Source organism: Anoplolepis gracilipes, chromosome 8 (genome assembly GCF_047496725.1).
Source record: "Anoplolepis gracilipes chromosome 8, ASM4749672v1, whole genome shotgun sequence".
In the NCBI taxonomy this organism is placed as follows: Eukaryota; Metazoa; Arthropoda; class Insecta; order Hymenoptera; family Formicidae; genus Anoplolepis; species Anoplolepis gracilipes.
This window is the reverse complement of record NC_132977.1, coordinates 3,182,508-3,206,528: the sequence shown is the minus strand read 5'-3', so window position 1 is coordinate 3,206,528 and position 24,021 is coordinate 3,182,508. Positions and strand designations below refer to the sequence as shown.

At 30.3% G+C, this 24,021-nt stretch overlaps 1 protein-coding gene and 3 non-coding genes across 4 annotated transcripts; 3 read left to right on the top strand and 1 right to left on the bottom strand.

The window, feature by feature from the left end:
- The first annotated feature begins 4,195 nt into the window (after nucleotides 1-4,195).
- On the top strand, nucleotides 4,196-7,110 carry LOC140668997 (uncharacterized). Its single transcript, XM_072898389.1, has 5 exons — nucleotides 4,196-4,307; nucleotides 5,180-5,258; nucleotides 5,710-5,810; nucleotides 6,587-6,660; nucleotides 6,952-7,110. The coding sequence occupies exons 1-5, from the start codon at nucleotides 4,263-4,265 to the stop codon at nucleotides 7,004-7,006; spliced, it is 354 nt and encodes a 117-aa protein (XP_072754490.1). The 5' UTR covers nucleotides 4,196-4,262; the 3' UTR covers nucleotides 7,007-7,110.
- A 12,224-nt stretch (nucleotides 7,111-19,334) lies between these two features.
- Nucleotides 19,335-19,406, bottom strand: Trnam-cau (transfer RNA methionine (anticodon CAU)). The gene has a single exon. It is a non-coding gene; the product is annotated as a tRNA-Met (tRNA).
- A 384-nt stretch (nucleotides 19,407-19,790) lies between these two features.
- Trnam-cau (transfer RNA methionine (anticodon CAU)) lies at nucleotides 19,791-19,862 on the top strand. Its single transcript has one exon. It is a non-coding gene; the product is annotated as a tRNA-Met (tRNA).
- A 485-nt stretch (nucleotides 19,863-20,347) lies between these two features.
- Nucleotides 20,348-20,419, top strand: Trnam-cau (transfer RNA methionine (anticodon CAU)). Its single transcript has one exon. It is a non-coding gene; the product is annotated as a tRNA-Met (tRNA).
- Nucleotides 20,420-24,021: the final 3,602 nt, after the last annotated feature.

Sequence of the window (24,021 nt, the reverse complement as noted above, 5' to 3'; positions counted from 1 at the left end):
TTATTTTAATAACATTATTTAATAACATTATATATATATATATATATATATATATATATATATATTATATACTATGGAAAAAGATTAAAGGGCCACTTTCTTTCATGTAAAAAAAGGCCAATTTTTAAGTAGTTTCAACTTCCTTAAAAATAATCGGAATGAGATCAATAAAAAAGTGTTTCAAAGCTTAAAGTTTCTAGTTTTAAAATCTCTAAATGTATTTCAATTTTTTCTATTCGTTACAAAATTACATTATAAGAAAGCGACGTCCGTCGATTAAACAAATTTTTTAAAAGTTTGTCCAAGAATACCAAATTAAAAAAGAATCCTAGCGCGATTTCGTTAAAGAGCAGAGTTTTAGTTTAAAAATATTTTTTTAACGAATGTTTTATGATTTTTTTCGCCAATATTATTTATCAAAGCAAAATCGAGCTATTCATTCTGAACGCTTATAACTAGTGAAAAAATGATGGTACAATAATTATTAAGAAAGCAATTTAAAGAGAAAAGTTAGTACCTTAAAATGCTCTTATCGTTTTTTCAATCATTATTCATTTTTGAAAAGTAATTGTTACTTAAAAATCAAATAAAAATTGCACTTTTATTTTTTTTAATTTAAATTAATGAAAGTTAACGAAAAACCGCTAAAATTTGTATGAACTCTACAACATTTACAAGTAAAAAGCATTCCAGTTACTCGTACAAAAGACCGAAGTGTTAAGTTTTTTCTGTACATTTCAAAAACTTAAATTAATGATTATTATACGATTATTTCTTCACTAGTTATAAGCGTTTAAAATCAATAGCTCGATGTTGCTTTAATAATGAATATCTCGGCGAAAAAAATTATTCGTTAAAAAATAAATTAAAGCTGAAACTCTGCTCTTTAACACCCAATTAATAAAATTATGCTAGAATTTTTTTTAATTCGGTGTTTTTAAACAAACTTTTAAAAAATTTGGTTAATCGACGGACATCGCTTTCTTACACCCAAAAAAAATTTTGCTAATCTAGATTTTTAGATGTTTCAATTAAAATTTATCGCTACTTTTTATATCTGTTAGAATATCGTTTGTCACGTATAGAATTTATAGTAGCATTATTCTAGCAATACCTCTAGAAAATGTAGATCCCATTGCCAAATATTAATTACAAATATAATTGTCCTTGACAATAGGCCTTAAAGATAGGCATCACAGACAAATTTTCTGTCTAAATTACACTAATAGTACAGATATAAATTCTGTCTCTGTCATTTAAATTGATTAAGTGCAAAATATATGCAGTATCACAGAGTATTTGCTAATAATTTATCTGTTTCAGTTAATTTTTTACACCTAGAAAATTTTTGGTGAAGTTGCAATATCTTTTTTTTTTGAGTGTACAATATAATTTTATAACCAATATAGAAAAAATTGAAATTCATTTAAAGATTCTAAAATTAGAAACTCCAAGATTTGAAACGCTTTTCTATTGACCTTATTCCAATTATTTTTAAAGAAGTTGCAACTACTTGAAAACGGGCCTTTTTTTTACATAAAAGAAAGTGGCCCTTTAATTTGTTTCCATAGTATATACATATATGTTAGGCTCAAAGATCGAAAACGCTCTCTAAGCAAAAAAACCGATCACAACGCGTTCTGACTTCTCAGATTCAACCACAACGCGAAATTCGTGACTTGGCACTTCCAAAAACTCTCATAACGCATTTTGGCAAATTCGAAAAGGCCACAAAGCGAGGTTCGTGTTGTTGTTCTGTTAAGATTCGACCAGAACGCGTTCTGGCAATAAACAAATATCACAATGCGTTGTGGCCGCTTATGTTGCAGCCGTAACGCGATGTTTTTAAGACAAATTGCAACCTGTCGTCAACGGAGTCGACGGATTTATGTACAATTCTTGTTCGTCATTTTATTTAGTGTTTTGTTATTGTAGAGCCAAGAAAACACATTTGTAAGGTAGTTGGTTTGTTTCGCCACTTTAGTCGTTGAGTGTATAGAAATTAATTAAGAAAAATATTACTATTTATAATTGAAAATTTCTTAATTTAATTTTAATGATCACGAAAAAAATGATAAAATTGAATTTCTCAATTTTATCATTTTTTTAAAATTATTAATTGATATATACTCTCACTTCATTCGTTTATTACTCGTGACAATGTCGCAAATTTTCTTTGACACGAACGGATTATAGGGTTGTCATCTATCAATAACCTATGCTGCCATCATGTCTCCACAACCACAATATAAAGGTAGATTTGAAACTAAACAAATAATTAATTGGCGCAAAAATCTAAGTGAAGCTGCTAAAAGACGAAAAAAAAGTCACTCCGAGTCTGAAACAATTCATATCGAAGGATCGCACATAATGAGTAAACAGCCTTGACAAGAAATATGTGGTGTTTTGAATGCAATTTTCCATTGACATTTAGAAATGTAAAAGGAGAGAGGTTTAGCAAGCATTTTTCACGTGCAATGTGAAAACTGTAAATCAATAAAATATGTTAAAACATGCAATGAAATAGAAAACAAACGCGCAGGCCTGGGTCAATGCCAATACTCCAATGTCAAGGCAGCTGCAGGTGAATTAAGATTGTTAACTTTTATTTTCAATAATTTAATTATTTAATTTAATTTTTATTACTCTATAGCATTGTTAACTTTTTTTTATCAATTGCTTATATGTATAATTCCACTTTTAGCTGTTATTGATGGAGGAATTGGAACTCATCAGTTGAATACAATACTGCCAAAGTTACACGTGCCACCAGTACAGCCAAAATTTTTAAAACGTTATGAGCACATAGTTGTAAAAGCCTTAGGCCAGATACACAGATAAGATTAGAACTTGCATCATCAATATCATAATAGAGATTTCCGATAGCCTCTCAGGTAAATTCTATTGCAGTTAAAATCTTTTTTTAAGCTATAGGATAAAACAATACAAAATATAATAATAAAAAAAATGTAAAACAACAAAATAGCTTTTTTAAAAATTTCTTTAAGAAATCTTTTTAAAAAAGGGAGATGTATATATAAGAATTAAATATATAAGAATTAAATTAAATGTATCAAGATTTTTGTTTATATCATGAATTTAAATAAATACAAAAAACATTAATCTCTTATAAATTCCCAGTATTATTTCATCTTTATTATCGAAAAAAATTGCTTATTCAAAATAGGTGTTGCAACTGCAATCGGCAGAGAGACTGGTAAATGCATCGCTCGTGGTACAAATAAGAATTGCAGATTTTGTCAATTAAATCATCCTGTAGAGGATCATAATTGTCAACGTAATTGGGACAAAAGTGCTACGGAAGCTGTTATAGCAGTAGAAATTCTTGTTAAAAATAAACAATTTCAACAAGAGAATGTGATCCTTGGTACTCCTATTGGAGATGATGATAGTTTCACCATCGCTGCAGTTCGTAGAGAATGTAAACACTCAGTAGCCAAATGGTCGGACATTAATCATGCAAAAAAGCAATTAAGTAATACTTTATATATCACATAAAATCAATAGAACTATCATGGATTATTTGAAATACTGCTTTGGATGTGTTTTAAAGAAAAATAAAAATGACGTCTCAGCAACAGAACGAAGTTTAAAAAACATTGTTCCACATGCCTTTGATGAACATGAGAACTGTGGAGATTGGTGCACATATAAGGATGATCCAGAAAATTATAAACATAAATATTTATCTGGTGGTAAAGCTTTGAGCGGCGATTCATTGAGAAGGACATTAGAATCAATTTTGGAAAAATTCTGGAAAAATCCTGATAAATTAGCACCATGTGGATCCACGCAGATAAATGAACATGTTAATGGAATAATTGCTTTACTCTTTCACCAAAAGGATATCAATACCATATTATAGTTGATATTTTTTTCTTTAATTTTGTTTGTAGAAAAGATCATCGACTTTTCTTATATTTTTCCTCACAATATGGTCGATTAAAAGATAATAAATTATTTGAAAAATCTGGCGGAGAAAGCCCTATATAGTGTCAAATAGTTTCTTTATATTATCATTCAAACCATTATTATTATCGCAACACCACAAAGGAAAGAAACCGATAAGCCGTAAAATATATGCAGATATAAATATCTTTTACAAGTCGATGAGTAAGTAAACAAGTAAAGTAACATGCAACACATAACAGTATAAATATAAGCATGCATGGATGCATATCCGTCAGTTGACGAACTTTCGACCATAGTTGTTCATTCTCCTGTCACTAAACCATAGAAAAATGAAGGGACTCGCGCTTCTCGTTTTAGCCGGTCTCGTCACTAATGTAAGTAAATTTATTATTTATCATATTTGCGCAATAAACTATCTATGTTCGGGATATCTTTTATAACCTTTCTATTGTTTTTCTTTTCTTACTTTGTTTAAATGAAACAAAATAAATAAAATATTTCGTATAATTTTTTATCTCGATAGACCAATATTTAAATTATATAAAAACATTTACATTATATAAAAATATATTATAAAAGATCTTAAAATTAAAATCTTAATTTTATTTAATCATAAGTAAAATTTCGGTAAAAGTTGACAAAAACTTACATATCACTTCATAAAAAATCATTTTTTTATTAATATGTATTACATATATTATAGGAGGTATATTCTATAATGCATATTAATATATATTATAGAAGGTATATTCTTAATAAGAGAAAATATGAAAGTATTCATTTCCTATTTTGGTGAACTTTAAATATGTGTAGTCTAGATCAAACTAAGACGTATTTTTTTTATTCCTTAACAGCTCTTAGGGAATAAATAAAAAGATATGTGTCTCTTATTTAGATTACAACTATTCAAAGCGCATCAAAATCGAAAAGGTATACTTCCATACTTTCTCTTGTTACAATGTATCTTCTATAATATATATTAAAAGAAAAATGATCCATGCTATGGAAGTTTTTGTTGACTTTTATCAAAATTTCTTTGAAAAAATATAAAATAAAAATATGTATATGTAAAAGTATATATAATATAAATAAAATTTTCTCTCATAAATTCCATTGTTTTCCCTCTTTCTATTAATACACTTTTCTTATATTTTATATTATAAATTTTATAGAATATTCTGTTATTACAATCTCTAATAATAATGGTAAAAAAATAAGAGAGAAATATGTAATATGAATATTTTAGGTAATTGGAATAACACTAGGTCAATATTTAAACATCTCAATGCATCAAATAGATTGTATACGTAGAGCTGGGTTGGAAGGTAAGTATTACACATACATATACTATATACTATACAGGGTGTCTGTCCATAAATGTTTGATCAAATATCTCACAATTTGTTGAAGCTACAAGAAAGTTTAATAAGCACGGCTTTGAGCCTGCTATAAAGTGCATGTAAAAAAATTTTTTACTCTTGATCTCTTTATGAAGGTCATCTTTATTTTTTTCTTATATAGAAGCAATCTAATTTTTTATATAAATCGATTACTCGGAATATTCTGTAAAAAGTTATAAGAATATGATGACCAAAAATTCAATAGTTTACGAGACATTTTATATTTTAGTTTAACATAATTTTACATATACTATGAAATATATCGTAAAATATTCATTTGTTTATTATCTTGCCTCAATATTTTAATAGACAGAATAAGAATAGGAATCAATTGGTGAAAAAAAATACAAAATTGTCTTAATTATCTTTTTTATAGAAAAAAATTCTGACGAGAAAAATGAAGAGAACTCCTTTTCATTTTCTTTGTTTATAAAACAAATTTTTGGACTGGTATGCATCCTCGAACATGAAGACGTGGTAACAATTCAATGCAATTTTAATTATTATACGAAATTTTCTTAATAATTACAACTAAATTAACTTTTATATATAATGGAAAAATGCAATTTTTTTAAGTTATCACTTTTTCAATTACTTCCATTAGAATGCAGGTTAAATACTAAATTACATATTATAACAATTTATGACAATTTGGTTGTAAAAAAGTAACTTATATTATCATATATTTTTGATATATTGTACTTTTTAAAGCTAATATACTTTGTAAATTGTTTTAAAATCAATCAGTTTATGTACACGGTATGTCTCAAAAGTTCCCGGACTAAATTTTTAAATTCAATACTAGTAGCGCGATTTGCCTGTACTTTTGGGAGTATGTTGAGGGAACTTATCCAGCACTCTCCGTGTAAAGTTTCAGCAAGTTACGTTCAAATTCAAGCAGTGTTCAAACATTTTGCATAAACGGTGTTTGTCACAGTGCGTGACTCATTGTCAATCTACAAAATGGATATTAATATGGAATATGAAATTTTGTGACATACCGTATACATCAGTAAACTTAATAATACACACAAGAAGTCACACATAAATATTAATAAAACACACACACACACACATATACATGAAATCAAATACAATTAAATTAACTCTTTAAATACTCAAAATTAAACAAAATCATAGCAATAATTATTCTCTTACATGTCGTTAATTAGTAATTTGTAAAATCTTGTTATTATAGGCAATATAAATAAAATTTCATGTTTTTTTGTCAAATTTCTTTTTAACAATTTTAGAAAAGAAACTTGGAGAAAGCAAACAGTTCCAAAGACGAACCAAAAATAATAAACAAGGAGAATGTAACGGAAAGGTAAGTAAAACCATAAAATGTGTAAGGTAACCGTGTAACCATATAATAAATAAATAAAATAAGAAAAAATATATAGATGTATAAGTATAAACAATTATAAATTAAAAATAAATTAATTGAAGAATTAAGGAAAATAAGTAAATTAAGAAAATAAATATTCATATATTTCAGTATCAACATATTTCAACATTATTTATAATGTATGATTTCTACATAATTTCTATATTATATGTGGATATTTTTTTTTTTTTCTAATAATTTTTAATAATTTCTCCTTTATAACTTTTTCAGCAACATAATGAAGACCTGGTACGACAGAATAAAAGATAACAGAAGATTATACTAAATTCCTGCATATAGAGTGTATTACTCATTGTCAGGAATGTGCAACATAATCAAGGTCATTGACGAAGTGTCTACAAATCTAAACATTTATCATATATACTTATTAATTAGTACTTCAATGTAAAAAAAAACTTTGTAAAAGTAAATGTTTTGTCAAAAGATAAAATTATAATAAAACATATGACATTTTATCGCAAACAATATTATATTTTTACAAATATTAGCTTAAGTAACATTTTGAGAACATAGAACCATCGCAAGTTCATAAATAAGATCGCGTAAAAATTGCTTAGGATACAAGAAATTCCCGAAGTTTATTCATAGATAGTTTGACTGCTACACGATTCTTTTTTTTGTCGTGTTTTAGTTACCAAATATATGTATATGTAATTATAGTTATAAAAAACAAAACCAATATATTTTATTATAATATTATATTTTCATCAATATACATAATAAAAGAAAGAAACACTCATGGCAAAAATATTGTCGACGTTATCTTAAAAGGAAATGACACAAAGAGGTATCAGATAAAAATCAGCCAGCGTGGCGTCTCATTACAACAAATAAAAACACTTTGATAGTTAGTTTAATCGTGTCTCGCGGACGGAGATTAAGATATGGAATGTAGGTGACCAGCCAGTCAAGACCATCGATATTCTCGATACAGCCGTTAGCTTGCGGAACGTAAATGTATATTCTTGTGTACGATTATTCCTACGCAGAATAATATTTTCTGTCTCGTATTATATGACAAATTTATTGCAAATATCTTAGCTGAGACAATTTTACAATTTTTTGTCTCCTCACTCAAATAAACGTACTCTATGCACTTATATATCTATCAATAAATTGGTGCCTCTACTGGATCTAATTGTTTGACTTTCCATAAAATAAATGAAATTTTTAAGATTTATATATTATATATTAATATATTAATTATTATAATAATAAATACATTAATATAATAATATTTTTACATATTCTTGTAATTATCGACATTTTTTTATTTTATAGAGAAATCTTATTCTCTTTACACACACACATATATTCTCCATTCTTTTATTACACGTATAACAATTTATATAATAAATATTAATATATAGTATTATTATATATTATTTGTTAATAATAATCGTTTATTATATGTGATAAATTGCATGCAACAGTTATATAGCATACATATGGACATAAATTAAAACTGGCATTAGTAAAACAATTACAGGAATAATCGCGCACAACCGGTATTGTTCCAATTTTGCATCCATCATTAATCATCAAGAATTTATATCTCTGATAGAAGCTTTTATTACGGTTAAAGAAATATATATCCGCTAGAGAATAAACCGGTGCTCGATTCGAATTACATCTTAAACGTCACGAAGAGTGTATCAGATATACTCGCGAGAATCAATGGCCGGCAATATGGATATTATACTAATCAGATTCGAAGAGAGAGAGAGAGAGAGAGAGAGAGAAAGGCAGTATAGTAAACGTAAAGAAAAGAGTTCGCTTTTGAGCCAACTTTATTAAAATAATACGCAAAATTGATTTCTCTAAAATCTGGTCAATTCCAAACTTTCAACTGACATTTTATCGGAAGAATTCCAAATTGAAGACTGAAGTGTTTCAATAAAATAGCAGTGATCAAACTGAAAATTATGTATTTTATTTATTATTATTAATTTTACTTATTATTATTTATTATTATAATTTATTATTTAATTTTACTGACACACAAAAGAGTAGAAAGTATTTTTAATTTATGACAATAATTATAATTAATCTCGGAAACTTTTTGTTTGATTAATCAAATTCAAATTTTGAGAATTTATAACTTCTCTTTATTGTTATTTTCTTATTATCAAGTATAACCATGCAAAATATCGTTATTATTTTTTGCACGTGGATTGCACAAGAGCCGACGGCCGAGGTCACTCACGTCAACGTGGGTACCATTGATAATCTACAAACACGAATCACCGTGACATCGACGGCAGTGATCTAGGCCTTGACTGATCCGCAGAACTAGTTCCTGCCTTTATCCGCAGAAGATCTAGAAGAATGACGCGTAGGATGGCGATTGTTTAGTGGCATTTCGGACTCCATTGTAACATATATGCAATTCTATTACGCGTGTAAAATGCACTATTCTCTATTCAATTATAATGCATATTTATTTAATTTATTTTTTATTTTCTTTTCCCATTTTATTTTATTTTTACTTAATATTAATTCTTATTTAAAATTAAATATTTATTTAATTTTAATGCTTAATTAATTGTTTGATATTTTTCCTTGTTTAACAAAGTGCTCAATAATTTCCTCGACAGTTTCACCAACAGAGTTGTACGCGAACTGCCTTATTTGCAAAAACAACCGCACCTGGATCCTTCTTTTCCTCCACAGTTAAGAGTTTTAAGCGCGCAGCGTTTACTACCTGATGCTTGTAAAACGACCAACACTATAATCGACGGATGAATAAAACAATATGATAAATACCGGGCGTTCGATCGTTCGTCTCAGACGAACGACTTTGCTCCAGATTCCATTCACACAAGAAGCTCCAGCTCCTATAAATACTTTTACTTCACGCGCCATATCGCGGTCTCGTTCTGTTAAATCGTGCCTAACAAAAAAAAGAAAAAGCAAAAAATACGTCCACGCGGCAATTTTTTTTCGATCAACGTGATAATATCCACGGCGAACCGAACGATAAAATATTATTATAGTTTTAGCTCAAACGATACTTTTCATCTCTTGACGATACCATAAAACGTTTGCGTTACGCGTTTCCGACGATTACTGAGAGTTTTCGTTAAATTTATGTATTACTTTCAGAATTATATCGAGATAATAATTTATGTTTAACGCGATCAAATTCATGCAAAAACTGTTAAATCAAATTGACGTGTTTTTTCGACACTTTAGACTTGTAAAAATAAGAGATCGTAAGAATTTTATATCCTTGAAAAAAATATTCTTTCTCTTTTGAAGGATATAAAATGATTACATCTCATAATAATGATAAAATTATTTATACATTATAAATTTATAAATTATCTATGATGAATGATCTATGACTCTCTTTATTATAAAAAATATATTTATTTATAAAGTATAATTGTTATTTATTTAATCATACAATGTACATTACATATATTTCATTATAATCTAAGTTACAAATGCATAAAAAATGAGATGATGAAACTTCAAAAGAGCATCTTTTCTTTCTCTCTTTTGGAGAATATAACATTATTTTTAGATAATAATTTATGTTTAACGCATTCACACGCAAAAACCATTAAATCAAATCTGATGCGTTTTCAACAGTCTAGTTTCCAGACTTATAAAAATGAGAGATTGTAAGACTTCTTTCTCTTTTAAAAGATATAAAATTATTATATCTCGTATAATAATGATAAAATTATTATAATATTATAAATTTAAAAATTTCCTATAGTGCTGATTCTCTTTGTCATAAAAAGAATATAAAAATTAAAAATTTTTATACAAGTGCAAGTAAAGTTATAAGAAATGATTCTATCGATTCTATTATTATACGTATATGTAAAAATATGGGTAAAAACATCACACGCTGTATTATCGTCGAAACGCACGATCGTTCATTACGGCCATCGCGCAATCTTTCAGCCAAAATAGGACTGAGAGCGTGGCACATTAGATCGTAGATCATTTGGGTCGTAAAACATCGATCAGCGATTCACAGAGACGGCGCGACCCAAGTCTTACATTTTCCCCAACACTTGTAATGGTTCAATTACGACGCGATTGCGTTAGCTGCAACAGCGCATATTCGTGGCCTCGTATGCCCTTACGAGGAATGCATAATCAGCGCGAATCGCCATCTACGTTGTGAATTATTGACTATTAATCAAAATCATTGTGGAGAGGAAGCAAAAACCAATATAATAGCTCTATCGAGCGAACTAAAGCGTAACTTGGAAACTGCCCGTGTCCCATAACCACATGGTGTTTACGAGAGTGGAAGTGTATTATACAGTTATATAGTATTGTATATATATATTGATATTGAAATAATTGCAATTAACTTATTATTTAATATATGTATTATTAAATCTTACGATAAAATTATCGTTATATTATAAATTTAAAGATTGTCTAAAGCTGACTCTCTTTGTTATAAAACAATATCATATAAATTGAAATAAATTTATTTATTTAATTATACATAAATAGAATTATATAAATTGAATGATAGATTATTTTCTTTTTGCTTTTAATTTTGCTAACTACACCTCTTTTGCGAACATTTGCGATAAGTAGGCCTCGATCTTTTCCGCCATATATATTCGTGGCGACCAATAATAAATTTAATAGCTGGTCTTTTACTCACGTAAACCAAAACCGTTTCGAAGTGGCTCCAATCGCCGTCCATAATATCCGCGACGAAGTCGCGCGCGTGCATTGTAAAAGGAAAATCGCCGGTATTCCAAACCACTCTAATTATGTAAAGTAGATACTTAAACTAGATTTGCAAGGAGATACTGCGGACCTTGCGGCAAAATTGCACGAATATATAATGCCTTTGTTACTTGCCGAACAATACGACCGAGTCGATCGAATCTACTGATGTACACTCGATCGCTCTTCTATCTATATCTTTTAGATGATTTGAAACACAATGTATAGTTAATTGGAGTCCCTCCAATTTACTAAGGAATTTTTTTTTTTTTTTTTTACTTCTCGGCGAAGCAAAAGCGTGTTCTGTAATTTACTGAGAATTATTTTTATACCTAAATATTTTCATAGAAATATGCGCGCGGAGAACCTACAGTCGTAGCTACAAAGTTGCAAGACATCGATTCATCAGTCAAGCGTTGACGAAAATAGCCAGCAGGGGTGAGCTTGCCATTAGGCAAAACGAATTGCGACAATTTCGAATATCATGTTGATGCATCGCATCATTCCATCATTGAAAATGGACATGCTGTCGACGGCGTTGTCGCTGGCCGTCGTTACCTCTCTCCTGCCCCCTACCGCGCTTATTTTCCGCGCGAGAGCAAACGGTGCGGCCGAGAGAAGATCAGACAGAGAGGGTGTATCAACTGCGTGCTGTACTAATCTCTCGTTCCATGTTTTCTGGCCTGAGGATCAGCCGATCGAGCTGAGCAACGGGTGTCCGAAGAAAAATGATGACTAGCACGCCCTAGTCCAGGTTAAGATGAAACTCTTCTCTCAGAAAGAGAGAGAAAAAGAGAGAAGGCGAGCAAAACGCATAGCACGAGAATCGAGAAAGATGGAAAGAGCGAGAGAGAGAGAGAGAGAGGAACGAAAGAGTGCGAGCAAGAGGAAGAAACAGAATGCGTTCTCTTGGCACTGGTGGCGAGGCGGATGCTGTAGGGACGTGAGATTCTTGGCAACCGGGCGGAGTTGCCTGCTAACTCCGTACCACCATAAGGATCGCGGTCGTTGGATGTTTATATTCGTGATAGTGCCTCTCTCTGTCCCCAAATAACCGACCGAATGGCGACCAATTCTCGTGTTGGTACGACATATTGGGCGCCTCCGAATAGCGACTCTAAATAGCACTGCGCCGCTCGTTGAGAGAAAGAAATATGGTCGCGATGCACGCGCGCGGTTAAGGCGGTTTGTACCTCGCTTGGTACATGATCGGGCGATGGTTACAAGCTAATATCTCCCAGGGATGCCCCGGAGAATCGCTCCGGCGCGCCTTAATCACCAGAGTGGTGGAGAGATTTTACAGCCGTTTCTGTCCGGCACGCCATCCGATGTCGCGGAAAATGCGGGTTGCGAAGTGAGTAAGTTAGAGTCGTGACTGACTCCCTCTCTCTCTCTCTCTCTCTCTCTCTCTCTCTCTCTCTTCTTCGTGATGTCTGCGAGCGAGAATTTATCGCGCGATCTCCGGAGGGCTTAGTCAACCATCATCCCTCCCGTAGGGCCGTTCCCATAAACATTCGTTAACTAAGCCAACTGGAGTCCAACTATCCAATCCCGACTTTAAAAAGGGGCTCGGTTAAAGTCTGTTAACTTTAACCAATATTTATGGAAATGACGAACGCAGTAAGAAAGACAAGCAAGTTTGCGCACGAGAATTGCTTTGCCAAAAGAATTAACGACCAATGTGAATTATGTTCGCGGCAGAAAATGGTATCTATATAGCTTCAATCGATATGAATTAGCTCTGATAGAGAAACGCACACTTCTTGTACCGTGAAAATGAAAGAATAGGTCCACGGTAAGTATAGGTCCACAATCCATGTGTAACACCTACTCCTTAGCATTACAATGACCTCGTGGAAAATCACAGGAATTATTCATCCCCTGGCATTCCAGCACGCTGAATATGTAGCGCGTAAGTGAAAGCAACGCGATTTCTTGGGAGTTAAATTTTTTGACGAGCTAATAATTCCGACAGACCCCTCGTACCTCTTTATCATCGCTGGAAGAGATCAGGTGGGAACAACGAGTCTGTTTATCTCGCGAAATAGTTGACGCAGCTTTCGGCAGCGCGATAAATCCTTCCGTCGCGGTCAGATACACACGTCACGTGCTATAAATACTTAAAGGTGCATTTGCGCACAGACGATCGGTTGATGGCGTTCAAAGCCCCTTTGTACGGAAGGGTTTTACTCTGTGCAAAATTATAATTTTATTAGAGCGCACACATACATATATTGAAGAAGATAAATATACTTGTACCTGTTAGAAAAGTTTATGGTGCTCTCCACGCGATCGAAATCTCTTATCTTTCAATCATCGAACATAATTGTGTCACATCGACGACAAAGATAATGAATAAAAAGATATCGCAGCAGAGTATTTCAACATCGAAATGCAATTAACCGAGATGATAAAATAACACTTTTCGCTGAATCAATATCGTGTGATTCAATCACACTTATCGATTATTGAGAAATGAAAATATTTCATATTGCAAATTCACAAGGTATGCAGAGGTACATTTATCAAGCAGGAGATTCAAAGAATCTGGTGAAAAATGGAGGGGACGGATGCCGTGCAACGAAGCGGAAACGGGACGCGCGGTTTAGAGATTTGAGGGAGAGTCGGCAGGTGCGTGTGGGCGAATATGTCAAACGTCGAAAAGCGTTAGAGAATTTCATCCACGAGCTTGACGTTGCGTGTCCGACTCTCGCGAGAGAGTCGCTCTCGCGCGAGTGCTCGCGCTCGCGTGGACCCGTTCCAAAGTAAAGCTGACCAGCATTCATCACGTTTGGATTATTCGCCCGGCATTTCGTCTCTCGCCTCGTCTCCTTGCTAAATTTATGTGCCGGCGATCATTACGCTCGCCGCCCACTCTATCGACTAATTCGTCGAGCTTTTGCATGCTCCCTGACAATGAGAGAAACTCTCTTGACGTGCTATCACTCTCTCCAACATCCATTCAAAATTATATTATTAATGCTTGCAATAACCTAATTTTATCTTTTTTCATATCTCATAATTTTCTAGCCCAATTATAGCCTTGTATCTTTCTTCTTATCATTGACTGGAAGACTTAAACCACTTAACCCGTAGTCTTGTAGAGTCTAAGAACAAATACTTTTCGCTTCAGAACTACACACATGCCAACCGCGATTAAGTTGTGTGCATAACGGTACGATATCGTAATCAGGAACCGTTCTTCCGCTTATGAAATAAATTCCGATCGACTGACAGGCGAGAGCAAATAGATTATCGCGAACATCACTGGTCGGTTGTTGCGGGCAGCTTTGACGTAGGAACTCGAAGATTGTGGTGCGTCTTCGATTACCGCGTCATCAATTTTCATGTTTCTTTACTCTTTGAGTATCTTGTATCTCGCTTGTTAATTAACAATCTCATCGATTCAAAAAGTGATTAGTTGACACTCTCATTAATTATAATTATAATTAAACTACTTTCTAAAGTAGCAACACGAGAGTAGCAAAGACGAAAAATTTAACACTAATTAACAATTATACTACGCGTGTCTTTCCATCTTTAAAAGGTCTTGCAATAACCGGTATTATAGTGGTAATGAGTAAATCAAGACGAGTGTTCGATAATCAAATCACACGATCTCGAGGCAAATATCACGTGCAAAAAACAGTATTACTTGCCACTTTTACGTAATCATTTGCGTAGACGATTATGACACGCGCGTCTACCTGCTCGACCAAATTGAAATGCCGCAGGTTTGGCTCTATCGATCATAGTTATACGGCAAGTTAAAAAAAAATTGCAACGTACATTCTTATGTAACTTCTCTGAGAAGTTTGCATAACGGTCACACCACACAAGTTGACGACACGAGTCACGATACCGTGACAGGAAATTAGTTTTAGTCCTCATATAAGATAATCTCTTGCAGCTGAGAGAAGTAGAGTCGATTTTCTTTAGTTCTTACGACAACTACCGTTGTTATCTTACTGATATAGAAGCTGCTTTTGCACTTTACTTATTGATAAGCTTACATGGAACAATGAAACGGATAAAGAGATCTAGAAAAAGTTCAAATTTATACGTGGCATTTAAACATGGCTTCTGATCTTGAGAGTATTATCTCATTTAAAGACGACATACTGTATTAAACTGAGAATCAACACATTCACATTTAGCTTTAAATTCAAAGGTACAAACTAAAACAATTATTTCTTTTGACGAAAAACTTGTTATCACGATTATATAGATATGCGTCATATATTATACTTTAAATTCTTTCAAAAATTAACTTTGCAAAAGAAAAAAGTTGAGATTAATTATGTAAATGTGATAAAAAAAAATCTGATAGATGGGAAAATAATAATTTTTTAATAATACCTTGATAGAAAAAAATATTTCATTTTTTAAATCAGAAATTTACTTTTCTTTCTATAAAATTTATGGAAAATTTATTTAAAATTTATTTTAAAAAAAATAAAAATATTAAATAAATTTTAAATAAATTTTATTTATAAGAAGATTATTGACAAGTTAATTGACAAAATTCGAGCAAACATGTTGGAAAGATCACGCGACGACGAAATCGTCGATATGTCAGCCTCGCGTGGAATGTTAATAAGATCACGAGTAGCCTCCTTGACAATACAATGTCCTCAACCGCACATTCCGTATGTATCGTAAATCGCCGTTATTAACCGCGAAACACGTGCGGGTGGAATCAAACTTTCAGTATATAATCCGAATAAATAGTGGATGACGTTACATTGCCGACACAAAACATGTATAATATGCATATCAAAAGTGTATTTCTTGTTACAAATTTCTTACAGGACATGAAGCTCACTCTTTATGATAAAAATTCAGTTAAATGTTATGTTTTTTAACAATTCTTTATTTTTTAATATAATGTTTCGAAAATTAAATTTTTATCCATTATATTTTTATCACTTTTGAGATTGAATAAAAAGTGAAATTTTATTATTTAATATTTTTATCGCTAAAATTTAATTTACATGACCTCACATGGAAATAAATTAGATTCTTGTATTACTTTGGTTAGTTTAGCTGTAATCGAGAGAAAGTGTATGTTTTTGTCGTATTTATGTTAGTATAACCGCAAATTCGTAGAAAACGGTTTGATAAAGCAATCTAGTCGCAATTCCGTGTTTCTTCGATAACTGTTATTCGTAAATTGTAAAGACCTAATTTCCTATAAATAAAATTTTTATAAGGTTAATATAAAAGTTTTAGATCAAATTTATTTACGTAAGTAAAAACTAGTTTACATATAAAATTTGACATAAAAAATCGAATTTTATATTATAATTTCTTTCCGGATAGTATTCACTATTGAATACAATTTTGATGCATTTAATTGCTGTTAAACAAAAAAGTGAACATAAAAAGGTTTCTAAAGAGATAATTGACTGGATGGAATAAAAATAAATGATGAAGCTTTGCAAATAAATGTCTGGAAAAAATTTTACTCTTTCGTTTTTCAGGCATTTTTTAAATATTTTTTAGTCATATTTTCTGATGTTTAAGTGATAAGTATTTTTAGCAATTTTCTCATAAATAGTACAGTCTAATTTGAATCAGTCAGAATATTATTGACACATTTTAGAAGCAGTAAACATCAAAGTGACATATAGTTTCCATCGTTTTCGCATTCAAGGTGATAGCAATATAAGCCAGTGTATTAATAAGAGAAAATCTAACTTAAGAGCCATAAGATTGTGAGATAAAACCCAACCATTCGCCAAACTGCTCTTGTTTTATCTCAAATGTCTCACGCCGATAAAAAAGCACGATATCTTCAACCGCTTTGCAACCAGAATGACTTCAAAGTCGCGAAATCGGACGCATAAATACGTACGATTGAACAAGGTCAGTCTCGACATCGTCGTCGATTTATGTGTATGTTTCTCTAATATTAGAAAATGTTCCTGCGTGTACGTATCAGAAAAAGAAATAATCTAAATCTTCCTCACCATGAGAATTGTAGACGTCAAACAAAATCATTATTTATACATGTATATCTATTACCATAACATTTTTGTATAAGTAACATGTACGCCATTTTGCAGGCTACTCTCGATGTTAATTGTATATGTGAGACGCTCATTTTATTATATCACGACAGAAGAATAAATACTATGATACGCTTAATACTCGAAAATAAGTTTTATCTTGATGTTGTACAAAATTATTTGAATCAAGATAACGAAACGTCAAACGCGATTATTTTTCACTTAAAGATTATTATCAATTGTCGTGCAATTACTTAAATCTTCGAATTGACAAAATGAAATTAATCAATTATTTATTAATAATAATTAATAATAATTAATTTAAAATTCAAGGAACAAAATATTTTGCATGCTTTTATCTTTTTAGCGTGTTAAAGATATTTACATATTTTGTGATAATTAGAAATTAATTGATACACAATATATATTACTTGTTTTTGTTGCCATTATTGTTTACATGCCACAGCCTCGAAATATTATTATATAATTCGCGACATTCGAACGAATAGGTAATGTGTTTCTGAAAATGTGATTATTTCCTATTATTATTACAAGCGATTAATAATCTGTGAAATTGTTACAATAAACAATATGTAAGAATATTACGGCGACGATTATTTGATCCCCGTAATAAAAGTATGATATATAAATGTATTGATTATTTATTAATATGATAATTTTACTTATTAATATAATAATTTTGTGGGAATTATAAATTGCTTATAATTATTAAATTTTGATATGTTTTCCGGCTATTTATTGCGTATCTTAAGTGAACTCACGTAATAATAAGTAAAATCAATATAATTTCTTTTTTTAAATAAAGTTATTCTGTACATTTTTTAATATCTATCAATCGCGTACCATATCATAAATTCTCATTATTTTGAGTGCAAACAAATCATATTTAAGCATTTATTCTTCCATTGCCATATAATAAAATGCAAATGCGATTACTGTATTCTACTGATTAGTGCAATTATAATTAATCCTTTATTAATTTTTTTTACGAGTGAGTAAAAACAATCAAAATCTAAGAAGAAGAAAAGGTAATGACGAAGGAATTATGAGTAAACAATTTGTTATATATATTGTATCAAAATTTTTATTTTTTTTCAGAAGTTATGCGATTTTGTAAATCAATTTTTTTATTTAAAATAGATATTTAATTTAAAAAATCGTGCATGATTTATAAAAAAGAAATATTTTTTTAAAAAAAATTTTACAAATAGAAATTTTTACATTTAATAATAATCATAATTTAATATTTATTTAATAATAATAATAAATTTAATTTAATAATTAAAAATAAATTGTAAATTAACAAAATTAATTTGCGTGCAATAATTTTTTTTTAACATATTCAATATTTTGAATTACCCCTTATATGTAATTTAATATGTTTGTATTTTATAAACACAACATTAATTATAATTTCAAAAACCTTGTGATTGATATTGGAAAGTTTTCAATTATTTCAGAGATTTAATATTCAAATTATAACTCATGTTAACAATTAATTAAAAAGCCTCTCAATTATTCATATTGTAATAACAAATGTATTATTATTAAAGATTTGCATGATCCATGATCATAAATAATTATATGCACATAAAGAATAATTGTAATATCTTTTATATACATATCAGATTTAGAACGAAATAAATAATAAAAAGATAGTTTGTGATATTGCTTTATAAAATAATATTTAATGTATTGCGGATAATTCTTATTTTTTAATATATTATTTATTAATATTATTTATTATAGATACAAAATGATAACTAAATATTTTTTTCAAATATATTTTTTAAAAATATTTCTTACTTTGTTCATAAATACATATCTTTAGAAAAACAAAAAAAATAAATCTAGCAGAGCGTGGTTTCGATCCACGGACCTCTGGGTTATGGGCCCAGCACGCTTCCACTGCGCCACTCTGCTTGTTAAAGTCATTTCTGTAACAGAATAACTTAAGGTGCTCAGTAAAGAACCTTGTATTGTTTTAAAAAAAATTATTTGCTTCCAAAGACTCCAGGATGAAAATAGCAGTATTACATTCAACACTATTGGCAATTCTATTGATTAAAAAAAATGTTACTCCCTTCAAGATAAAATAGTGTGAATTATGAGATGAAAAAAAACCTTTCTTTTATTTACCCCATCGTATTTTGTAACGTCATTGCTATCGCGAAATTTCGGCAATTCGTGGAGAAGGAATGATACGATACCTAATGTCTTCAAGTCCCTTCGAGATAAAATAGTATATAAATTGCGGGATAAAAAAAATCTTTCTTTTATTTACCCCATGCAGGGGTGGAACTCGTCAGCAGAGTGGCGCAGTGGAAGCGTGCTGGGCCCATAACCCAGAGGTCCGTGGATCGAAACCACGTTCTGCTAGATTTCTTTTTGAAGATAATTATGAAAAAATTTTAAAACATATGATTTTGAGGAACAAAAAGTAAAATTAAATAATATATATATAGTCTAATAAAGCTAATGTGATAAAACAAGAAGGAAAATGTTTATAAATTATTATCAGTATTTGTTTAAAAAATTTTGAAATATAATTAGAATATTAGATTTTCATTAAAATATTTTTATAAATTATTTTATAAATAGGTACTTTATATAAATATTTTTATAAATTCTTTAGAACTTTTTTATAAATCAATGAATGTGAATATTTTTAAATTTATTTTTTGACATATCAAAATATTTGGATCGTATTTTGTAACGTCATTGCTATCGCAAAATTTCGGCAATTCGTGGAGAAAGAATGATACGATACCTAATGTCTTCAAGTCCCTTCGAGATAAAATAGTGAATTGCGGGATAAAAAAAAATCTTTCTTTTATTTACCCCATGCAGGGGTGCAACTCGTCAGCAGAGTGGCGCAGTGGAAGCGTGCTGGGCCCATAACCCAGAGGTCCGTGGATCGAAACCATGTTCTGCTAGATTTCTTTTTGAAGATAATTATGAAAAAATTTTAAAACATGATTTTGAGAAATAAAAAGTAAAATTAAATAATATAGTCTAATAAAGCTAATGTGAAAAAACAAGAAGAAAAATGTTTATAAATTATTATCAGTATTTGTTCAAAAAATTTTGAAATATAATTAGAATATTAGATTTTCATTGGAATATTATTATAAATTATTTTATAAATACTTTATATATATATATAAATATTTTTATAAATTCTTTAGAACATTTTTATAAATCAATGAATGTGAATATTTTTAAATTTATTTTTGACATATCAAAATATTTGGATCGTATTTTGTAACGTCATTGCTATCGCGAAATTTCGGCAATTCGTGGAGAAGGAATGACACGATACCTAATGTGCTCAAGTCCCGTAATTTCGATGGCGGTCGTATATGATGTCGTGCACGCAACACGCACGAATGGCCGAGGATGCCCATATTCCTTCATCATTGTCGCTCGTGAGGGAGTCGAGACGACCCGAGTTCAGAGGTTCACCCGAGTTCACGGACATAAATTTAGTGTCGTAAAAAGCCCACCGCAAAGCTATACCTGATCGGTACACCGTCTTTTCTTGTTTAAGATCACGAGACTTAAGAGAATTATTTCTAATTTTAATTCAACCAAGACCTCGCCTCTGCCTAAGGCTAGCATTAGCGGTATAGAAAAGGAACCAAAGTTACAATTAAAGTTATTCAACATTGATGAAATTGGCTGTCAGCTGTTCACGTAACTGACATTTCTCTTCGCTCTTATCTCGCGACTATTACTATTACTATATAAATGAATTTCTTAATTATACTTTCTCCTCTTCTCTTCCCGTTAATTATCGATTAACCGATCGAATACACGGTGAACGATCGATTTAATTGACATTTTCACCAGAGTTCAAATTTTGTCACAGCTGATCGCTTTCAATGCTCCTGTATATGCAAAGATTTTTGGATATGCGAATAACACGATGTTGTGTGCAATAACGTGCGATGTCGCATAAATCATACGTAAATAGAAACGAAAAGAGGCAAGATAGAAAGCGAACGGTCGACGTCGTGCATGCAGACCATCATTGTAACACAATGGTGCTTGGCTTATAAGGTACATGAATTCACGGTACTCATTCGCATCTAGTTTCCAAAGTGGAATATCAACGCGATTGAACGCGCAACAACATTTGCTTTTACGAGTGTGCGAGTTCACTTCTATTACACGTGTTCGTGGCAAGAAGATTTGCGAAGAACTTCCTTCGTCGATAAAACTATCCACCCACGCGTTATTCAAGGACTTCTCAGTCGATTATGTCTGATTCGAATATTAAATTGAGAGATGGTATACTCTATCGCTGGATAGATACGGTGTGTGAATCATAATAATAGAAATACCATCAGAATAATAGTGTTTCAGTATTATTATTATTATTTTTTATGTTACTACTACTAGTTGTAATAGAATATTATAATAGTATTATACAATATACGAGCACAAAGAGAAATTTATTTAAATATTTTTATAATATAATATATGCGCCGATTTTTTATGTTGCGGAATTGATACCTTAAATCTTTTTGTGCTTTGAAAATATTTCCGTAATTTACTATTGAAAGTCTCTACAGTAACAGATTGCATTTGATTGATCGAAGCCGCTTTGCAGACACAAATAAACATCTCGTACGATCCAGGTGCGAGCTTCCCTTTTAAGATCTGAGATCTTGAACTAGCTCTCTTACATACATGCCAGCCATCATGGAATGCGATTGGTTAATGCTACCGTTAACATTATCCAGAAAGCCTATATGTATATCTACAAATTTTTCATTGTTCCACGTAAAAAGACAAAGAGAAATAAAAAATTACAGAAGTTAGAAATTTAAAAAAATTAAAAATTTCTTCGATAAAATATCAATAGTCAATTGCAAATAAAAAAATATCCTTTTATCTATACATCCCATTTAAAAATGCAAATAATAAAAGCATGTAAGACGTATAAATTAAAAACATGCTTTGCTATTTTTTACACTGTAAAAATATTCTTGAGAATTTAGGGAATGCGAATCTCCACCGAAACTTGAAAAAATCAAATACAAATATTTTATGAATATTTAAAGCATAATTTTACAGAATTATACCGCTTTAATCTATATACAATTAAAAGATTCTTTATAAATTTGTAAAATTAAAATAATTCTGATACGAGCTTAATCTCCGAATTCTACAGATCTTTGTGAAATGTCGAGTAAACACGTAAAGCGTAACAAAATAAAATAGTTATGGTGGGGTGGAGGCTGCGATGGGCCGGTGACTCCCTCGATGCAGTTCCTGGTGACGTCTGACTAAGCGTTCTATTTCGACGCACTCGCGGAGGCCGCATGACTAATCCACCGCGCGCATACATCAACGCAGGTGGAACTCATCCGAGAATGTCGCGATTTAGTTCGAGATTTAGATTAGTAGGCGAGGAGTTGAGAGGCGCGTTATTACATGACGCGCCGTGCTCGTATAAATTCCGTATACGATTATTACTTTATAATAAGCCTACTGTCTACGTTCCTACAAGATACGAATCTTCAGCTGCAAATGTGTGCATGCATGTATGCGTCCAGTGAAGATTTGAGAACTTTGAAGAAAGGAAATAAACTTTTTGAAATTAGCAATCGAGATTAAGGGCTTAGTCTACTCTAGAAGTAGAAAAGTTGATTTTTACAAATCTTAGATTTTTAAAAATATTAATTTTTTAAATTAATTAGGTTTATTATCAATATTCTAAAAATATCTTACGGAATAAATCTAGATCGAATTTTCTTTTCAAAGAATATTAAATATTTAATTAATTTTTTTATTTGAAGAATGTTAAATATTTTTTTTAATCTACTTTCATTAGAAAAAATTGAATTTTTTTAAAGAATATTAATAATCAATCTTTTTGACATTTAGCATTTTTTGTTCAATACTTATGAGTGTTTGAAATAAAAAAAAAAAGCTCAGTCCAATGTTATTCCGTAGAATATTTTTACGATGTCGAACCTAATTTCATTAGAAAAAATTGAAAAATAACAAAGTAGAGTCATTTTAAAACATAGATCTTATAAACATGTTTATAAGACATTATGTTATGTTATATTATGTTATGTTTATTAATATATTTATAAGATTTATGTTTTAAAATTATTTTAATTTTGCCGAAATTTTTTATTTTTTCAGAAATAAAAAAAATATTAAATATTAGGTATTATTTTTTTTTTAATTAATTAAGCTTATTGTTAGTATCATCAAAAACATCTTACGGAATAAATCTAGATTGAATTTTTTATTTCAGACAATTACACGAGGAATAGCATATCAATTGTCATCATTATTTTTAAACACATAACAGGGTGAAATAACATTTATATATTACTTAACTTAATATTTAATATACTATTTTAATTTAACAATTATTATTTAATTTTTCTTCTCTCTTTTTTTATCAAATGTATCTATCTTCATTTAATATTGAAAGTGTATTTCACAAATATTTTCTATTAGATTACAAAAAAAAAAAAATAAAATAATCTTAACATATAAATTATGCGCGTAG